This window comes from Barbatula barbatula, assembly GCF_947034865.1.
Source record: "Barbatula barbatula genome assembly, chromosome: 17".
Classification (NCBI taxonomy): Eukaryota; Metazoa; Chordata; class Actinopteri; order Cypriniformes; family Nemacheilidae; genus Barbatula; species Barbatula barbatula.
In genome coordinates this window covers 7,833,751-7,852,603 of record NC_136780.1, presented here as the reverse complement: position 1 = coordinate 7,852,603, position 18,853 = coordinate 7,833,751, and the positions used below count along the sequence as shown (strand labels likewise).

The 18,853-nt window shown below is 38.6% G+C and overlaps 2 protein-coding genes across 3 annotated transcripts; both read left to right on the top strand.

Moving 5' to 3' along the window:
* The first annotated feature begins 11 nt into the window (after window positions 1-11).
* casp9 (caspase 9, apoptosis-related cysteine peptidase) lies at window positions 12-6,085 on the top strand. 2 transcript variants are annotated; one of them, XM_079478336.1, is made up of 11 exons: window positions 137-192; window positions 272-415; window positions 729-927; window positions 1,067-1,171; window positions 1,270-1,328; window positions 2,386-2,562; window positions 2,712-2,801; window positions 3,018-3,165; window positions 3,458-3,646; window positions 3,768-3,877; window positions 4,088-6,085. In XM_079478336.1, exons 2-11 carry the CDS (start codon window positions 284-286, stop codon window positions 4,193-4,195), a joined length of 1,317 nt encoding a protein of 438 aa, XP_079334462.1. In that variant the 5' UTR covers window positions 137-192; window positions 272-283; the 3' UTR covers window positions 4,196-6,085. The 2 variants fall into 2 exon arrangements, with proteins under 2 accessions (XP_079334461.1, XP_079334462.1); XM_079478335.1 differs by having other exon boundaries at window positions 12-415.
* A 1,786-nt stretch (window positions 6,086-7,871) lies between these two features.
* Window positions 7,872-18,628, top strand: arhgap4a (Rho GTPase activating protein 4a). The gene is made up of 24 exons (XM_079478114.1): window positions 7,872-8,056; window positions 8,979-9,071; window positions 9,318-9,489; window positions 11,921-12,083; window positions 12,538-12,600; window positions 12,677-12,805; window positions 13,108-13,236; window positions 13,320-13,541; window positions 14,001-14,102; window positions 14,206-14,391; window positions 14,486-14,570; window positions 14,663-14,690; window positions 14,781-14,877; window positions 14,962-15,022; window positions 15,113-15,190; window positions 15,297-15,425; window positions 15,968-16,073; window positions 16,152-16,376; window positions 16,457-16,521; window positions 16,622-16,790; window positions 16,894-16,992; window positions 17,238-17,369; window positions 17,508-17,574; window positions 18,334-18,628. Exons 2-24 carry the CDS (start codon window positions 9,005-9,007, stop codon window positions 18,391-18,393), a joined length of 2,634 nt encoding a protein of 877 aa, XP_079334240.1. The 5' UTR covers window positions 7,872-8,056; window positions 8,979-9,004; the 3' UTR covers window positions 18,394-18,628.
* Window positions 18,629-18,853: the final 225 nt, after the last annotated feature.

The window sequence follows — 18,853 nt, the reverse complement described above, 5'->3', positions numbered from 1 at the left end:
CGTGCGCGAGTGACCTCATCGCTCACGTGATGTCAACAAGGAAGAATGCGCGCCCCGCTGCGCAGACCTCTCCGCAATGACAATGAAATTCCGCGAGAACGTTTTAAAAAGCGAAGCCTTCAACTCTCACACAATTGTGATGTCAGAGGGCGATCGGTCTGCGCAGCGAGGCATGAAGACTAACGCCGAGAGGTTAGCGTCGATAGACAGAAGCTACTTTCAGATTTGTTTTGTGAATTTCTGTTGTTTGCTGTTTCTTCCGACGGAATAGTTTCATGTGGGAATGGACCAAAGGCACAGAGAGATTCTTCGGCGGCACAGGACTAGTCTAGTCACGACGTTAGATACGGCAAATATCTGCGATGGGCTTCTGTCAAAGGGTGTATTCACCCAAGACATGATCGATGAAATACAGGTAATGTGGACGGCTGCCTTGTTTCTCGCGAGGAACACGATTTTGAGGTTGGCTGTTATGCGGTGAACGGATTGTGCCTGTGTTTAAATGATGTTACACAAAACTGAATGCTAGGGACAAACGCATCCCCGAACGTTTTATTTACTTACTAGAGTAATTATCGTATAGCTATGTACAAACTACTGTGTGTTTTGGGGGTTTAAAGGTGAATGATTTAGTTTCCTCCTCTAAGGTCAGAACATTGACCATATGAGCACTTATGCGAGTAGTGCCCTTATTAATAAGATGTGTAATGTGACATGCCCTTTAACAGAACAAGGAAACCAGACGTGATCGAGCAAGGGCACTGTTGGTAGACTTGGAGACTAGAGGCAGTATGGCTTTCCGATGTTTCTTGGAGTGTCTGCGTGAGACTGAATATCATGACCAGGCGGGGCTCCTGGAAAGTGGAGATGGTGCTCATCCGCCCATGCCCGTACCTGTACAACCATCGTTGATTCCTCTGCCCGTCCGTAAGTGTGCTTTAAAAAAAATAAAGAATATAGCCGCAGGAAGCACAAATATTGTTCACTACAAAACCCAAACACTATTCCTCATACTTTTACATTCATGATCTTTCATAGTCATGTCTGATTGTATCATTCTTTACAGAGAGGCCCAACTACACTGAATATCCAGACAGATCTGTTGTAATTCCTCCAAGGGTAGTACCACCCAGACCAGGAACCCTGCCTGTGCCTAAGCCTATTAGTCCTCGTAAGTTACCATCATGTTTTTTTACTTGAAAATACCGTGTCTGCTAAAGCGGAACTGAAGTGTTGGTTAACTCAGAATATATATTTTTCTTTCCACAGCTTCTGAAACAAAACAGGAGGACCAGAAACCGACCAGAAATAGACGTGACAGTATACAGGTGAGTCATTCCATGTAACCTCAACCAGTGGTCCCCGGTTTAAAACATTTTTTTACAGAAGCAAGACCAACATCTGTGGTGCTAAAAGCCAAAATTGTAAATGCAACGTTGCGCAGACGACCGACGTGCTGATGTCATACGCCTGTATCTGCGGATACAGACCAGGAGGAAATTCGTTTCAAACCCGCCAAGTGCCAAACAAACACACACAGCGTTTTTTCCATTATTATCGATTATCGTCTGGTATCTGTCTGTTGTAATCCACATCAGGATATTTGCGAGACATCTGCGATATATGAAAGCATCGTCACATCACCCAGCTCTATGCCACAGATGAATACTGCCCCACAAAGGCAAAGTGCACTTCTTGAAAGGCTGGAAATGGGCTTTGTGACATCTGTTATGTCTTATGTTGTGACCTGTCTCCTGTAAAATGTTGTCCCTTTCAGAGAAACAAGACTGTGAAAATTGCAGTGACTGGTGTGAAAACTTAAAGGCATTTTTCTCAGCTTCAGTGTTTGGCTAGTTACGTGCAGTGCAGTAACTTAGCTTTTTGGGGAAGAATTGTAACTGAGTATTCCACTTATACCAGCATCATTATTTTATTTTTACACAGAGTTTTGTATATGTCTATGTAAAATCAGTTGACTTAAGCAATCCTTGATGCAGTTTTAAGCCAATTGTGACAGTTCAAAAATGAAGAGCAAGCACTTTTTGTGATATTTTTACTAAATTTACATGCCTGTAACAAAAAAAATTTTGGGAACTAATTTTGTTTCTGCCCTATATGGTTCAGTCCTAGACATGTGGCTTCATGAGTAAACCTAATCTTTTGTAATGTAAGTGAAGACACCAATAGCCAACTGTATGATGGCATTTTTTTATTCTGACCATGTTCTAGTGGAGTGACATGTAAGTAGGTAACTGTTTATGATTGTCTTTACTCCAGTTTTTGGGTCTTTTGAGAACCCACAGCCTGAGTGTTTGCACAGTTTGCACTATTGCACCATTGTTATTGCTTTCTGTTCAACCGTCCATCCTGTCTCTGTTTATGCAGACTTACAAGATGGATGCCAATCCATGTGGTATCTGTTTGATTATCAACAATGTGGACTTTGAGCCGGACTCTAGTCTGAAAGACCGGACAGGGTCCAACATTGATTGTGACAAGATGGAGAGAAGATTTAAAGCTCTAAACTTTAAGGTTGATGTGAAAAGGAACTTGAAATGCAAAGTAAGCCCACTATTTCCTCTTTAAGTATTCTTACTGTAAACACAAATGCGTGAGAAATTAATAAACATTAATATATTGCATTGCAATTAATTTAATAAATACAGAAATAAACATACAAATAGAAATAAACATATGTCTTCTGTCTACAGTACATCAAACGAGATATGTCCACTTTATCGAAGGAGGATCATTCCCTATACGACTGCTGTGTGGTGATCATTCTTTCTCACGGCACTGAGGTAAATCTAGCACTATATTTTTAAAAGGGTGTATTTGATTGTTTTGCTTCATATTCATTAAGACTGTTAAGAACATCCTTGCCTTTTGAAACAACACAATTTTATTTGTTTCCTCTTTTTGTAATGCTGTATCATGCTATTATATTCACAGGCTGTTTCCGTTATGAAAATGTAATGCTATGCCCTTATGCTGTGCATAATTTCTATAATGTTAAGGCAAACCACAATCGTTTTCCTGGAGCAGTCCATGGTGTGGATGGAAAAGCCATCTCAATTCAGATCATCACAAACTACCTCAATGGCCATAACTGTCCCTCTCTACAGGGCAAGCCCAAACTGTTCTTCATTCAGGCCTGTGGAGGAGGTTGGCATTTGTAATACTTCACTACACTAAACTTTCTATCAATGCCCTTTTCATTAATTTCCCTTTAAATTTGGTTCCTCAGTTAGATAAACTTTCTGGAAAATCTTCCCTTTTTGCTGTTGCTATCAAATTTCATGAATACTTTGAAACCTGGCAACTTATCATGTTGTTCCACATTTGTCGTCCATTGTATCAAACATAGCTTCTTACACATCTCAACAATAATCACAATTCAACATGCCTGACTATTTTGTCTTGTAGATTATGCAAATCTGTGTCTTTACACTTCCAGGTGAAAGGGACACTGGTTTTGAAGTGTCTCCAGATGAGGCGCAGCCCTCAATGGGTGGGGAAGATGACCAGACGGATGCTATTCCCATGTCCTCCAGCAGTGATTCCCTCAGCACTTCTGATGAAATCGATGCTCGGGCCACTTTGCCAACCCCCAGTGACATGCTGGTGTCCTACTCAACCTTTCCAGGTTTGTTCTGTCCAAAACATATCGGCTGGATGAATTTGAATATGGACAGTTTAAACAATGTTGAGGGCTGCTTCTATTTTCAGTAAAATAGAACAATAGCTACATGTTAATGCATTTGCAGGCTACGTCTCATGGAGGGACACAGAGGCCGGGTCCTGGTATATAGAGAATCTTGATCGTGTGCTTCAGCAGAACGCAGACACTGATGATCTGGTGACCATGCTGATGATGGTGAGTCTTCCTATACTGCATCAAAAGCTTTGAGACTCTAATGAGAAAAACATGATGTCCTTAAAGAAAAAAATATGCACAACAAAATCTCTGAATTGTTGTCTCGTAATTAAGCCAATTCAGGCAAGATATGAATCGATGAATTAAGTGTTTCAGTGCAAATACATTATTTTAATTGCAATAAAATAATGTAAAATTTGTTTTGCACAGGTAAATGACGCAGTCTCCCAAATATCTGCCAAGGGCTTGTATAAACAAATGCCTGGATCTTTCAACTTCCTCAGAAAGCTTCTCTACTTTCAGACGCCACGATCATGATCACTTGAAGATCTGAACTGTGTCTGTATGATGTCACCAAAACACTGCCATCATTTTTCTGCAGAAATGTGCATAAACTAAATCATGTCATCTTTACATGTTGCCGCGGTGTTTGTTTTTGCGATCAGAAGTTATATATACCGGACAGTGCAAATAGACAGATCAGACCTTGGTAATCTTTTTTGCTAATATAAGAAATGATTGTTTCTGCAACATTCTGTAGTGTACACTGGTAGAAGTATGTTTTCAATAATCTGCAAGAAATACAATAGATTTTTAATACACTTGTGGTTAATCTGTGGCATAGTTATTAACTGTGACACCATCTTCTCAGAAAATCCCAGATTGCATCCGGTAGGCCTACGATTAGTAAATTAAAACTAGTCACTATGTGATATATATTTGGTTACCATTTTCTGTTCGCAGTCAATCAAAATAATCTTTTTAGTTTTTTAGAACAATGTTATTTCTTTAATTTGCAAATTGATAATTTTAACTAGTTTTATTCAATGGGGTCATTTTCATAGTCTGTTTTAAAGCACTCATTTGTGTATGACTGTGTGGGTATACATAATAATTTCCTGTATAATTTTTTATGTTTTAAATGCAGTCTTTGAGATACTTTGAGCTACTTTAACTTTTTGAAGCAACGGCCACTCATTCATTTAAGACAGTCATATTTGTTTTACTGATAATGGTACGTTCCCACCAGACGCGAATGAAGCGTAAAGCGCAAGTGATTTACGTTAAGTCAATGCAAAGACGCGATAGACGAGTTGAAAGTTTCACGCGCGAATGATGCGAGTTTCAAGTGTCCAACTACACACGAATAGCGCTATTTATTGCATCTGGTAAGCATTATTAAGTTAGTTTGAAAGCTTTTAAACAGAACGTATTATACTACTGTGTCATTTAAAACAGCATAATGTCATAGAGTGTCTAAATTCTTTCGAAGAAGGCGTATGGGCACGAGTTTTTACATAGAGCGTAAAAAACAACTTTGTTTCTCACGATAAGAAGTTGGACAGCGACATCCACTGGGATAATGACATTAAACTCCTGGGCCCAGTTTTTCAAAAGTAATCCACTAGGATTTTGCATAACGGATTGGATCAAATCTTGAAAATGTTTTTTTCAAAAGAAAAAATGGATTACATAATCGGATTAGATCACGTAATCCAATCTTGGTTTTGATCTGGATCAAACCTTTAGTTTGGGTTTTTCAGAACTTTTTTGTAGGATTTGGATCACTTTGATCCAAAATATCTGGATTAAACTGATCCCATCAGAAGGGTGGAGTCAGCATGGATTTCATGCCCAAAATGTAATGAAAATTTAAAAAATGTATCAAATAATACTATATTTGGATCATGCAATATCTTACAAGATATCCTATTTATTCATAAGGTTTTCATTTTATTTGTTCATCGATGCATGCAAGGATTACAGAATAACCAAAAAATGCAAAGAATGGCAATCACTGATTTTTGAAATCCAAAACAAATCCAAATCAGAAATAGTGTCTAACTATTGCGTCCCTTGTTGCACGTCCTGTTTGCTCGTTCTGGCAGAGGAACAACTGACTGCAGCAAACCAAGGCCAGACTTGAGATCCGCCTCCTAAAGGCTACTCTCAGACAAGCTGGTCTCTCCACATCAGATGAGGAAGTCTGAAATTATTGTGGAGTATTTGACATATAAGTATTTTTTTTAATTCAATATATCTATACTTGATGCTTGTTATAAATATCCTCAATGTACAGTGTTTGTGTTGTAGGTCTCAGATGAGCGGACTGCAGGAAGAGGATGGGGTGGGGTTTTTCTTGTTTTCAGTTTTTTTTTAAATGTGTGTGTTTTCATTTTTAAATAAAAATAAACTTATATTGACCCCACATTGGCTATTCCACTTGTTGCTCTACATTGTGATTTCCTATCCTGTTTGAGCACTGGTTATCCAGCACTGGTTATTCAGATTTGGTGATCCTGAAAAGTTCCAATCCGGATCAGATTGATCCAATCCAATGTTGCTTTAAAAAACTGGCTCCAAAAGTAAGATGGATTACGTGATCACGGATCGCAAAAAAAGGATTACTAAATTAAATTAAACCTTTTGAAAACCCGGGCCCTGGTGATGGTCGCTTTCTAAACAGGATTCATGAATCGTTTGCATCGAAGCAGTGCTTCAAAGCGAGTCAAACTGACTCGTGATCGTTACGTCACTACCATTTTGAAACATTTCAAAAGTCGACAACATTTTGCCACTAGGGTTGATCTGAAAGTAAACACATGAACCAGTGTCTATAATTGATTTAACTGATAAGTCCATTTTACTATGTAAAAAGGTATCAAAAATAAATGATCCATGTTTGTAGTGATCTCTGGATAGTGATATTCTCAGGAAAAGTAAGTATTACTTGTGAAATGTAGCCAAATTTGACTAAACAAACAGAGTTTTTTTACAGAGCCATATGTTGGATAATTTAGCATTTGAAATACCTTATATGCAACATGAGTGCAGTAAAAAGTCAAAGGTCAGTTGTATGGGAACATTTTGAGAATAGCTTTGGGAGGTTGTGATGACAAATCATAGCACCATATCAATGTTTAAACACATGCACTCCTACCAACTTTATTTATTGGATGGGCATTGGTTTAGCCAAAACATCAGCTGTTCTTAAGGTAGGCGTGTGTGTCACACTGAATAATCACTACAAATTCCAGTAATTTGAGTAGTTAAAGAACACAATTGTAAGCCCTCAAATCTCTAAAAAGTTATACAACATAGATAAAGTTACACAGAATTTATAACTCATTTTTATTTTATTTTTAGCAAGTGCAAAACACATTGATTAGGCTTTAGTGGACATAATCAAATATTCCCAGCCGTTTTCAGTTTTTGAGAACGTGGGCTTTGTGACATTTGTAAAGACCCAGCATGAAGGCTACTTCCCCCTACGATGCATAACTGAAGTACACAGTTTGTAAATAACATTTTAGAATTCAAATCTTTTTATGTAATAATTCTAGACATTGGGGTTTAATTTCGTTTATTAATCTTAATTTTCACTGCCAACCTTTGTTTGTCTGTGTGCAGATCTTTTGTAGAAGCAGCACTTTGCATTGAGACAGGTTGCAAAAACCGCTTACAGTATTACATGTCAGTTTAATATATCTAAACCGGCAGCGATGAATATAACACATTTCATTGAAGCTCTACTACAGATTGAAGCTGTTGGAAACGTGTGATGCACAGTGAAGAACAGCGTGTGCGTTAGGGTGATGACCACCCAATGAAGCCAAATGTGGGACAATGTGGGACCCCTATGTAAGGTTGCGTCAAATATATATTTTTCTACTTTTAAGCTCGTAAAAATAATTTGGATATTTACTCCATTACAACATAATTTAGCCATAAAGAAAATAATATATAACACAAAACAAGCCATGAAATTAAAATGCTGCACATTTTTTATTATGTGAGGCACGGGACAGATTGTCACCTGTGTGTGTCTGTGTGTCTGTTTGTTTGTGTACGTGTTTGTTTGTGTTTGTGTGTGTGTCTCTGTGTGTGTGTGTGTGTGTGTGTGCGTGTGTGCGTGTGTGCGTGTGTGCGTGTGTGCGTGTGTGCGTGTGTGCGTGTGTGCGTGTGAAGTGAGAAGACCGTAGGAGGAGGGGCCAATAAGGTGACGTTTAACTCAGCGTTCAGTTCTGTCGGCACTCAGTCGGTAAGTAAAAGGAGAAGCGTCTTCTGTGTGTGGCTGTGGGGACCGAAAGATCGTGTTGTGGCTTAATCGATTATAAGAAAGACAAGTTTTATGAGGATATACCAAGGTCAATGTGAATATCTGGACGGATTAGTGAGGTAAGTCCTAAGTGAATACTTGCAAAATATTATTACTATTTTAGTGCAACAAAATGTAATATGTTTTAAGTACTTGGCAAAAAAAGCATATATAATTTGACAAAGAACGATGCATTTTAGATATATCTATTATAGAACAGCTATGTCTTTGACGTATTTTGACAGAATAATGTTAACACACCAGAGCCAGTTTGCATGTAAGTTAGTCCAAGATTTAAATGAAAGTTTAAATGCATTGGCTGAGTAAAATGCACATAAAACTTTTAATTTACTAACAATTTACATGGTTTTATGTGTATAATGAACAACAGCTGGCGAGTGCTACTTTCATTAAGGCTAAATGGGGAAGTTGTGCGTGTAACGAGTGACAGAAGAAAGTCAATGTCAAAGGGGGAGTGGCCAGTTAAACGATTCCTAGTGAGAATGTATTGCTGGTGTCTGATTTGCTCTGTACTCCTTTTACCACAGGAAGTTTGCTATCTTCCTTTTTCTGAAATCCCAGAACAGAAGCGTGTTCACTGAAATTTAAAATAGTACATTGTAAATGTTGTGTTGACATAAGCCGCTGTCAGATACTGTATTATGACACAGTTGGCAGGAAATGTTACATTGCATAGACAGAATTAATGCAATGTGGAAAGTGTAGATGTAATTATTCTTTTAAAATTACTTTTTGTCAGATTAACATCTTTTAAGTGCGATTTATATTTATGAAATACTTTACTGTAGATTCTTGTCTCAGTATGTCTGGTGTTGTATTGTAATTTATTGTATATGTTAGGCAAGCCCTATTTTTAACTCAGCCTGGATGGACTTGGTGCTTGAACTAAGGTTCAAAAGTTCTCGGTTCTACGGGTTAGAATTGTCTTGAATTCGAAAGTTGAAGCTGTTTTCAAGTATATGTTATGGCATCTGTTTGAAGGAGAATTTCTTCTAGTTGGAATCACAATGTCTTCCCATGTCAAACTGTGGAGGGACAGAGTGGGGACTGCTGACTATGACACACAGATCAAAGGTAACCACATATAAACAAAGAATACATTTTGGATAAAAGAAAAAGTGGAACCTAAATCAAACTTCAAGCAGGGAGATGAAATCATCTGATAAGTTCCTGTGGCAGTTAAGTTTCTACTGCTGTTTTACCACAACAGCACTGAAAAGCCAGAATTAACACATGACCATTGTTTATCTCATAATGAGCCATTCATTTATAATTATTTGTGGTTAAATCGCTCGTAATCGCACTCTTTCTTTACATAAGAGGTGCGATTGCAGCTAGCTGAGCAACTGAGGATATTTGACAGTCAGGTGGAGCAGAAGAGTCAGATGTTACAAGACCTGACAGATTATCTGCGCAGACGAGGAGAGATTGAGGGGGAATATGCACGCTCACTTGACAAACTGTCTGAGAGATTCTCTTCCAGAACAAGAAAGTGAGGATATACTGAGATAAAGCACTATTTTAATATGTAGATTGTTTAAGCCTTGTCTTCATGTTTTTGTTACTCAGCCACAGGTCTAGTGGACCCACAACATTATTTGTTTTCTAAATCAATACAACCCTAAACAATATGGAAAAAAAATACAAATACAGTTTACAAATAACATGATATATGTATATGGTTAATATTTGTTATTTAAATCTTTCAAATTACATTCATGGAAAATGTGCTTTTTTGTAAATAAAAGGTTCTATGAAGGAAATCTATGATAAAACATGATTAAGTGGACAAAACACTATTTATGTCAGCATTTGTTTTGGTAATCATTAATAACACTTACCTGAAACCACACTAAATATAGTTCATTTACTCACCATCACGTCTTTCTAAACCTGTATGACCTTCTTTCAAAATGATATACTATATATATATATATACACACACACAGTGGGTACGGAAAGTATTCAGAGCCCATTACATTTTTCACTCTTTGTTATTTTGCAGCCATTTGCTAAAATCATTTAAGTTAATTTCTTTTTCTAATTTATGTACACACAGCACCCCATATTGACAGAAAAACACAGAATTGTTGACATTTTTGCAGATTTATTAAAAAAGAAAAACTGAAATATCACATGGTCCTAAGTATTCAGAGCCTTTGCTGTGACACTCATATATTTAACTCGGGTGCTGTCCATTTCTTCTGATCATCCTTGAGATGGTTCTACACCTCCATTTGAGTCCAGCTGTGTTTGATTATACTATTGGACTTGATTAGGAAAGCCACACACCTGTCTATATAAGACCTTATAGCTTACAGTGTATGTCAGAGCAAATGAGAATCATGAGGTCAAAGAAACTGCCTGAAGAGCTCAGAGAGAATTGTGGCAAGGCACAGATCTGGCCAAGGTTACAAAAACATTTCTGCTCCACTTAAGGTTCCTAAGAGCACAGTGGACTCCTTGAATGGAAGACGTTTGGGATGACCAGAACCCTTCCTAGAGCTGGCCGTCCGGCCAAACTGAGCTATCGGGGAGAAGAGCCTTGGTGAGAAGGGTAAAGAAGAACCCAAAGATCACTGTTGCTGAGCTCCAGAGATGCAGTTGGGAGATGGGAGAAAGTTGTAGAAAGTCAACCATCACTGCAGCCCTCCACCAGTCTGGGCTTTATGGCAGAGTGTCCTGACGAAAGCCTCTCCTAAGTGCAATACGCATGAAGGCCCGCATGGAGTTTGCTAAAAAACACCTGAAGGACTCCAAGAGAGTGAGAAATAAGGTTCTCTGGTCTGATGAGACCAAGATAGAACTTTTTGGCCTTAATTCGAAGCGGTGTGTGTGGAGAACCAGGCACTGCTCATCACCTTTCCAATACAGTCCCAACAGTGAAGCATGGTGGTGGTGGCAGCATCATGCTGTGGGGGTGTTTTTAAGCTGCAGGGACAGGACGACTGGTTGCAATCGAGGGAAAGATGAATGCGGCCAAGTACAGGGATATTCTGGACGAAAACCTCCTCCAGAGTGCTCAAGACCTCAGACTGGGCCGAAGGTTCACCTTCCAACAAGACAATGATCCTAAGCACACAGCTAAAATAATGGAGTAGCTTCACAACACCTCTGTGAACGTTCTTGAATTGCCCAGCCAGAGCCCTGACTTAAACCCAATTGAGCATCTCTGGAGAGACCTGAAAATGGCTGTCCACCAACGTTTACCATCCAACCTGACAGAAATGGAGAGGATCTGCAAGGAGGAATGGCAGAGGATCCCCAAATCCAGGTGTGAAAAACTTGTTGCATCTTTCCCAAAAAGACTCGTATTAAGCGAAAGGCTGCTTCTACTAAATACTGAGCAAAGGGTCTGAATACTTACCATGTGATATTTCAGTTTTTCTTTTTGAATAAATCTGGAAAAATGTCGTCAATCCTGTGTTTTTCTGTCAATATAGGTTGCTGTGTGTACATTAATGAGAAAAAATGAACTTGGATGATTTTTAGCAAAATAACAAAGAGTGAAAAATGTAAGGGGCTCTGAATACTTTCCGTACCCACTGTGTATATATATATATACTGAAGAAAGTTGGGGCACCATTGACTTCCATTGCATGAACACAAAACTACTGTGACATTTTCCAAAAAAAATTTGTTTGTGTTCCACAGAATAAAGAGTCATATACAGGTTTACATGACATGAATAAATAAGGACAACATTCTCTTTAATGTATGAATTTTGTAAATACAGTGGCCCCTGAAAATAAAGACACTTGCTGCTACACTTATGCATATGAATATAATTTTCAAAAGCATTTAGAATTTGAGGAAACAAGGCTGGCCATTTACAATGTTATAAACATACTCCGTAATGCATCTATCGGTGCCAAGGAACTTTTATGCTGCTAACTCTTTTTGTTGTCCTCTGGCCCCCTCAGAAAGGAGCCGAGCCATCAGTCAGTGGTTAACTGCTGGCAGGTGTTATTGACACAAACGCGTCAGGAAAGCAAAGAGCACAACATGCTGAGTGACAGCTACAGCAACACTCTTCCTCTGCAGCTTTCACACTGCATTGAGCATGCCCAAAGCCTGGCTAAACGAGTACACACACCCATCCTCTCTCTCTCTCTCTCTCTCTCTCTCTCTCTCTCTCTGTTTTAATTACCAAAATAATGCTTATTAAGCCATTTAACATTCTAGGACTATTTGTAGTCCACACAATGTTATGGTTTCCCATTGCAAGGCAGGTTTGTTTCCATAAAAAGTTCAAACCAGTACACCCACATCCCTCCACATTTGCAGATATACAGATAACTTTATACAGATTATTTTCACACAGTAATGTAACACATAATGGTGCACACATGCCCACATTCACCTATCTTGGGGCTTTCTTTGCAATGTTTGTTTGCAGACAGCGCATAGATATAAATATTCACAAACACATTTGTTAAACCCACCTGCTAGACACTAAAGTTCACTAGAGTGTAGATGTGCATTAAAATAGCTTAGAAACTTTCAGTCTTTTCTCAAGTCAAAACTTTCATTTTCCCAGAGCAGGGACATCTGCACCCAGCTACATGATGGACTTTTGAAGGTTACCGCTGAACTTCAGACGGTGCGTTTCCTTCTGTAACCCATAACTGTTTGCTAGTGTTTATAGTAAAATAATTCTTACGTTTGTTGAAAATCAGGCCTTGAAGACATATTACCAGTACTACACAGAATTCCTGTCAGCAGATGGCAAACTGAAGGAAGCCACCAGGCTGGAGGAGAAACAGAAACCAAGTGCTTCTAAAAAGATGGAAAGACTAATAGGGAAGGTAAGTCTTCCTTTTAAATACCAAACAACTGCCATTTAACTTTATATTGAAATATTATATTACATTCAATGCTTGTGATCACAAAAAACAACAACATTATTTTTTTCTTTTGTCATGCACATGGCCAGCATTTTCTTCCTGTGCATTGTAAATTGCAGCAAGGGTGCTCTGCATATGACTGTGACTTCCTAGATTATCACGTCTGATTATTGTGGTTAAATCTTGTGTTTGTAAGAGCAACTGTATGTTTCAGTTGTTCCAGTAACTTGTGCACTAACGTCAAATCTATTTTGTGTGCACAGAGGCAATGTAAAGTTGAAGAAATTCAGCTGAAGTGCACAAAAGCACGCAACGACTACCTCCTCAACCTGTCTGCAGCTAACGCGTGCATGAACAAATACTACCTTCATGATCTCTCCACACTTATAGATGTGAGTCCCTGTGCCCTCAAAGAAACGGCATATACAATAGGGTTCCATAGTAACTTGACCTCTCACCTTGTATGCTCACTCAGTGCTGTGATCTGGGTTACCATCAGTCCATATCAAAGGTGTTACAGTTTTACCTTAGCAGTCGACAGGGGATGCAGCAGAACGTGAGCTCGGGTTTGCTGCAGCTGAACACAACTGTCTCAGAACTTGACCAGAACCAGGACAGAAACACGCTCATGCAGGCCAACACCTCCGTCTTTTGTCTGCCCCTCCGCTTTCAGTATCAGCCTTATGATGCAGACCAGGTTATATTTTTCAGCATTGAATTCTAATTAGTTTTTCAATAGTCATTTATTGTTATTATTAGGGCACTCAAACAATTAATCGCGGCAATTAATCACATCCAGGATAAATGTTTGTTAACATAATTTATGTCTGTGCACTGTGTGCTTATTCGTTTGTATTTAAACCTCTACATAAACACAAAAACATACACATACATGCATTTACAGCATATTTACGGAATATTTTGATGTATTAATTTATATATGCCAATATCTGAAATTGTTATTCATTTGATATATTTCCTAAATATATGCGTGTATGTGTTTATAAATACACAATGTTCTTCTGTGAAAGAAAAAAGGAAATTATTTTCCCTATTATCTTTTATAATTCCCTCATTTATTGTATACAGAAAATTACTAGTGGGCTGTTTTTGCAATGAGAACAAACAGCCATCTTTATTCAGGTTTGTGTTTCAGGTTTGTGAGGTGTCCGCCACAGGGGAGGTGATGAGTGAGTTGGTGACTCGCTTTCAGCAGCTACAGTCGAGACTATCTTCTGTGACTATGGAGGTTGAAGAGGTACACACAAATGCGCAGATACTCTCAAAAAACGGAATAAATTTATGATATTTGGCTTCTAATAAATCTTTTCATTGAAACATGTAAACAAAATCCACTACAGTCTGGCAAACTACTCCAGTCAGCTCAATCGACCATGCTAAGTGGAATTGTTGAGGTCACCTTCGGACCCTCCCCTGATCTCCCCAACAGCCCATCACATGAGGGGAGCAGTGACATCTTGGCTTATAAAACCCAACTGTTGAAACGTAGAGTCAGCCATCAGGACACAGAGAGTTTATACTTTGTGGTGATTATGAAAACAATGTTACTTTTAGGACTACTTATTATGATCATAATAATACTCACAATACGTTTTTAATTTTGCTTTCTGTATATTGCAGAAAGTCAAGGAGCACCTATGTAACAGCTCTTTAATATCAAAGCTGGAGGCCAAACATGACCTTCTTAAAGTTGCCATTCAGAGAGGTGAAATAAGTACCATACTGATAAGTTAATATAATGTTAAGGCTGTTTGATGTGAAAATGTGAATCATGTGCCTGTTTTTTTTTTTGCTTAGCTGAAAGTCTTGATGTAAATCAGTCCAGGTAAGTAAACAAAGGCCCGCATGTTTTTTGCATTGTAACAGAGTACAGCAAGATTACATTGTAATATTTCTTTGATTTTTTCTTTTTTAGAACCTATTCCAGAAGATCCGTGCGACATAGAAAGACTCAACTCAGTACCCAGATCGGACAAAAGCTCTTCAATGGGGATTTGCTCTCATACATCCAAGTAACATCTCTGATTCAAGACGTGTTCTGATTCACTGATTAAAAAAGTTCAAGGCATCTGACTCACTTACTTCCTCCCTATCAGGCATCTGGACAGCCCATTCCTACAGTAGTGGAGAGTTGCATCAGATTTATTAACCTCAATGGTAGGTCAAACACTAAACCGAGTCATCCGTGCATCCTTTTTGCGTCATTCACTGACTTTCTAACCCAGTCGCCCTTTCTTCTACGGTAAGGTTTACATCATGAGGGGTTATTTAGAGTTCCTGGCTCTCAGACGGTGGTGAATCAGCTGAAGGAGGCATTAGAGAAAGGTATGTCCACGTACTTTGTGACAGTGACCATATCGTGCCTCCATAAAAGTGTCTCTCTCACTTTTAGCATTAGTAACAGTCTGTGAATTGTATGTTTCATCTATAGGTGAAAATCCCCTTGATGAAGGAAGGTGTGATATAGACTCTGTGGCCTGTGTGCTGAAACTTTATTTTAGGGGACTAGAGAAAGCCCTATTTCCTGAGGACAGTTACGAGCAGCTGATGGAATGTGGGCGTAAGACGATTTTACTAGATCTCTGTGTGCGTGTGTGTGTGTGTGTGTGTGTGTTTATTGCATGCTTGGTCGAAGGCATTTCCTGTGTTAATATGTTTTGAAACAGGAAGCTGGGGTGGTACATAAGCCTTTATATTTAGTAATTTAAAAGACGCTTTTATCCTAATCGACTTACAAATTAGGTAAACAATGGAAGCAATTGGCACAACATGAGGACAACAAAAAGCAACAAGCACAAGCGCAGTAAAACTGGTCTCACATAGCCTACCCCAGGACACACAGCTAAGGTTAAGGATAGAAAGAGTAGAAAAGAGATAGAAGTCAGAACTATTCGGTCAGGTGCTGACGGAAGAGATCTGTTTTCAGCTGAACCATAAAGATGGCTACAGAATCTGCCAGAGATGGAAACTCGAGTCCGTGACTCGGACTGGACATCAAAACCTGGCCAAATCATGATTTGCTACATGCTATGGCCGTACATCTAAAAGAATTGGAATACATTTTCGCTTTTAATGGGGTCTTTAACTTCTACTTCTATTCAGAAATAGATGACGAAACAAAGAAAGCATCACAGCTGAAGTGCATCATCTCCACATATCCATCTCCACTCATCATTGTCATGAGATATCTCTTTGCGTTTCTTCACCAGTGAGTATCGCATAATCAGTTTCTGACTTTTAAAATCCCACCATGTTAATGTATGTGCTCTGCTTGGTGTGTGTACAGTGTCTCCCAGTACAGCGACGAGAACATGATGCAACCCTATAACCTGGCGGTTTGCTTTGGCCCCAGTCTCGTAAGGGGGCCGGACAGCGGAGATGCAGCTGAACTTCAGCGTATCAACGCCCTGGTGAAGAGCATCATCACCCAGCATGAGAGCATCTTCCCCAGCCAGAATGAACTAGCAGGGCCAGTTTATGAAAAGTGCATGACAATGGAAGAAGACGACTGGTAAGAATTATTAATTCATTTAATGTTCACACAAATACAATTGAACACTTGGTAGGAATTTAGCATGTTTTTTGCCTCAGTGAGACGGTAGCAGAGGAAGGAGATGGAGAACCAGACACATCTCAAATTAAAGAGACGAAAGATGGTGAGTGTGATTTGCTCACCTTTGAGTATTTAGTTTAAATTGTCTTAAAATATTCATTTTGGTCAGTTCTTAATTTATCGTCCCTGTTGGTGATGCACAGTGCTGCTGGGAGTGGCCTTGTTTGACTACACAGGCCGTTCCTCATTTGAGCTGTCTTTTAAACAAGGGGACCGCCTCATTCTGCACACCAAAGCCTCTTCCGATTGGTGGAGAGGGGAAGTGAATGAGACAAGGGGTCTAATTCCAAATAAATATATTAGTGTGCCAAGGTAGGTTTTGAACTATTGACTCCTTGGATCAATACAGAGTGTTTGATTTGATTTGATTTTAAATAAATGAAAACAGAGTCCTAACATTCTGATGTGTCATCAGCGTGGCTGGAGGACAAGACCAAAAAGAGAAAGATTCTGTGAAATCCATCTGTGATAGACAGCAAAAGGAAGAACAGCAGAGAGTGGAACAAAGTGCACGGTAAAACACCCACAGTCATGAGCTTTTAACCACACGTGAGTTCATATTTTATAATGTTTACCTTGTGACTTAAATAGCTACATATAAATCTTTCAGTATACTGTATAAACTGTAGGATCTGAAAAGAAGTATGATCTATACTCCGTGTGAACCTTACATAAACTAAACCCTCCATTCTTACGTCACCATTACAATGAGTAGCTAGATTCACTTTTCATATAGTTTTGTATATATTCATATTCTAGGCTCAAGGTTTCTAATGACAAATTTGGGGTTGGTGCCAGCAATGTCACTTCTACAAAGGTTTCGTTACAAATTCCCACAGGACAATACATGAGGCTAGGAAGTTCTCCAGGAGCTCTACGGAAAACTTTAAAGTGTGTAATATAGTTTGCTTGCTATTCTTTAAAGTTTTCAAAGCATTGCAAAAAATTTACCCTTGTGAATGATTTATGTTTTTTGAAATGAGTGCTTTTCTGAAGTAACAAATGTTTGTTTCTGTGTCATTCTGACAGCCCTCAAATGAGGCGTTGCACAGTAGGGGGAAGTGCTGGCGAGGTGAACTCAATAGAAGTGGATAAGGTCTGGAAGTTCCTCATTTACATTTACAACCAGGGGTTAATATTAATATTTTCACTGCAAATAGGTGTTTTTATTTGTGCCTCCCTTTTACAGGGTGCAGATTTTAATTACACCGTGTCTACACCAGACACGGCATGATGCGACTTGATAAAAGAACAATAGAAAGCATTTGATATAATAAAACATTTTGTCCACACTTTATGCGGAGTGATGCAACGCGACAATCCCCATTAGAACATCGTGCCTGTCGCGGTGTAACACACGGTGTTACATTCCTACTGGAAAAAACTGCTTAAAACTAATAGGCTGGTCTCTCTGGTTTAGCAGTGTGATTTTGAAGGAGTTTTACCAGCTTTTTTCCAAACAGGAAGATCTTAATCCAGCAACCAACCCAACCAACGGTTTTAATAGTTTTTTAGAAGGGATGTGAACTTAAACCCTTGAAATGTTTTTTTGGCTCCACACTGATATTGTCAGACTTGAAGGAACAGTTCTCCTTAAAATGACAATGGTAGTCGAAAGTGCCCCAGAACTGTTTTCTTTCCTACATTCTTTAAAATATATTCTGTCGTGTTCAACAGAACAAAGAAATTAATAAAGCTATTTTACCTACTATAGTAGTCAATGGTGACCAAGAACTGTTTGGTTACAAGTATTCTTCAAAACTTCTTTCTCTGTGTTCATCAAAACCCCCAAAAAATGTTTTTCTTTACCTAATTATTTGAAATTGCTTAAACAATTTAATTTCGTATCTTGCAGGATGTGTGCCAGATGATGCACTCAGTATTCCAAGAGCTCATTTCCCGAAAATCTTCTTGAGACTGAAACAAATGTGCATCACCTCTTCCTTATCACTAGATGGCTGGGAAAACCCTGAAAGGGTTATTTGCTGATCCAATGGACTGAAAAAATTGCGAACAAATAGAAAGCTACTACAAAAAGTATGGACTTCCTGAGAATTGTATTCTATATTGTTGAGTTAGTCGGATTTTGTTCTGCCTGTTTGTTATGTAAATATTTTGCTCATTGAGCCATATTAAAAAAGCAGATTGTAGTGTTGTCTATTAAACACATGAGGGCAGTGTCCTCACAAGTGTTTTTCATAAACTTTTTTAAACAACTGTCAAAGTGACAGTTATTGGTCATCTACCCTTAACTGCCGTGACAGCCGTTCATGATCATTTTCCATATTTTCATTCGTAAGAAAACACAGAGCTTTCTAAAATGGTTATTTAAGTTTGTTTACTGGAGTATCCTCGTGATGGCATTGATAGTAAAA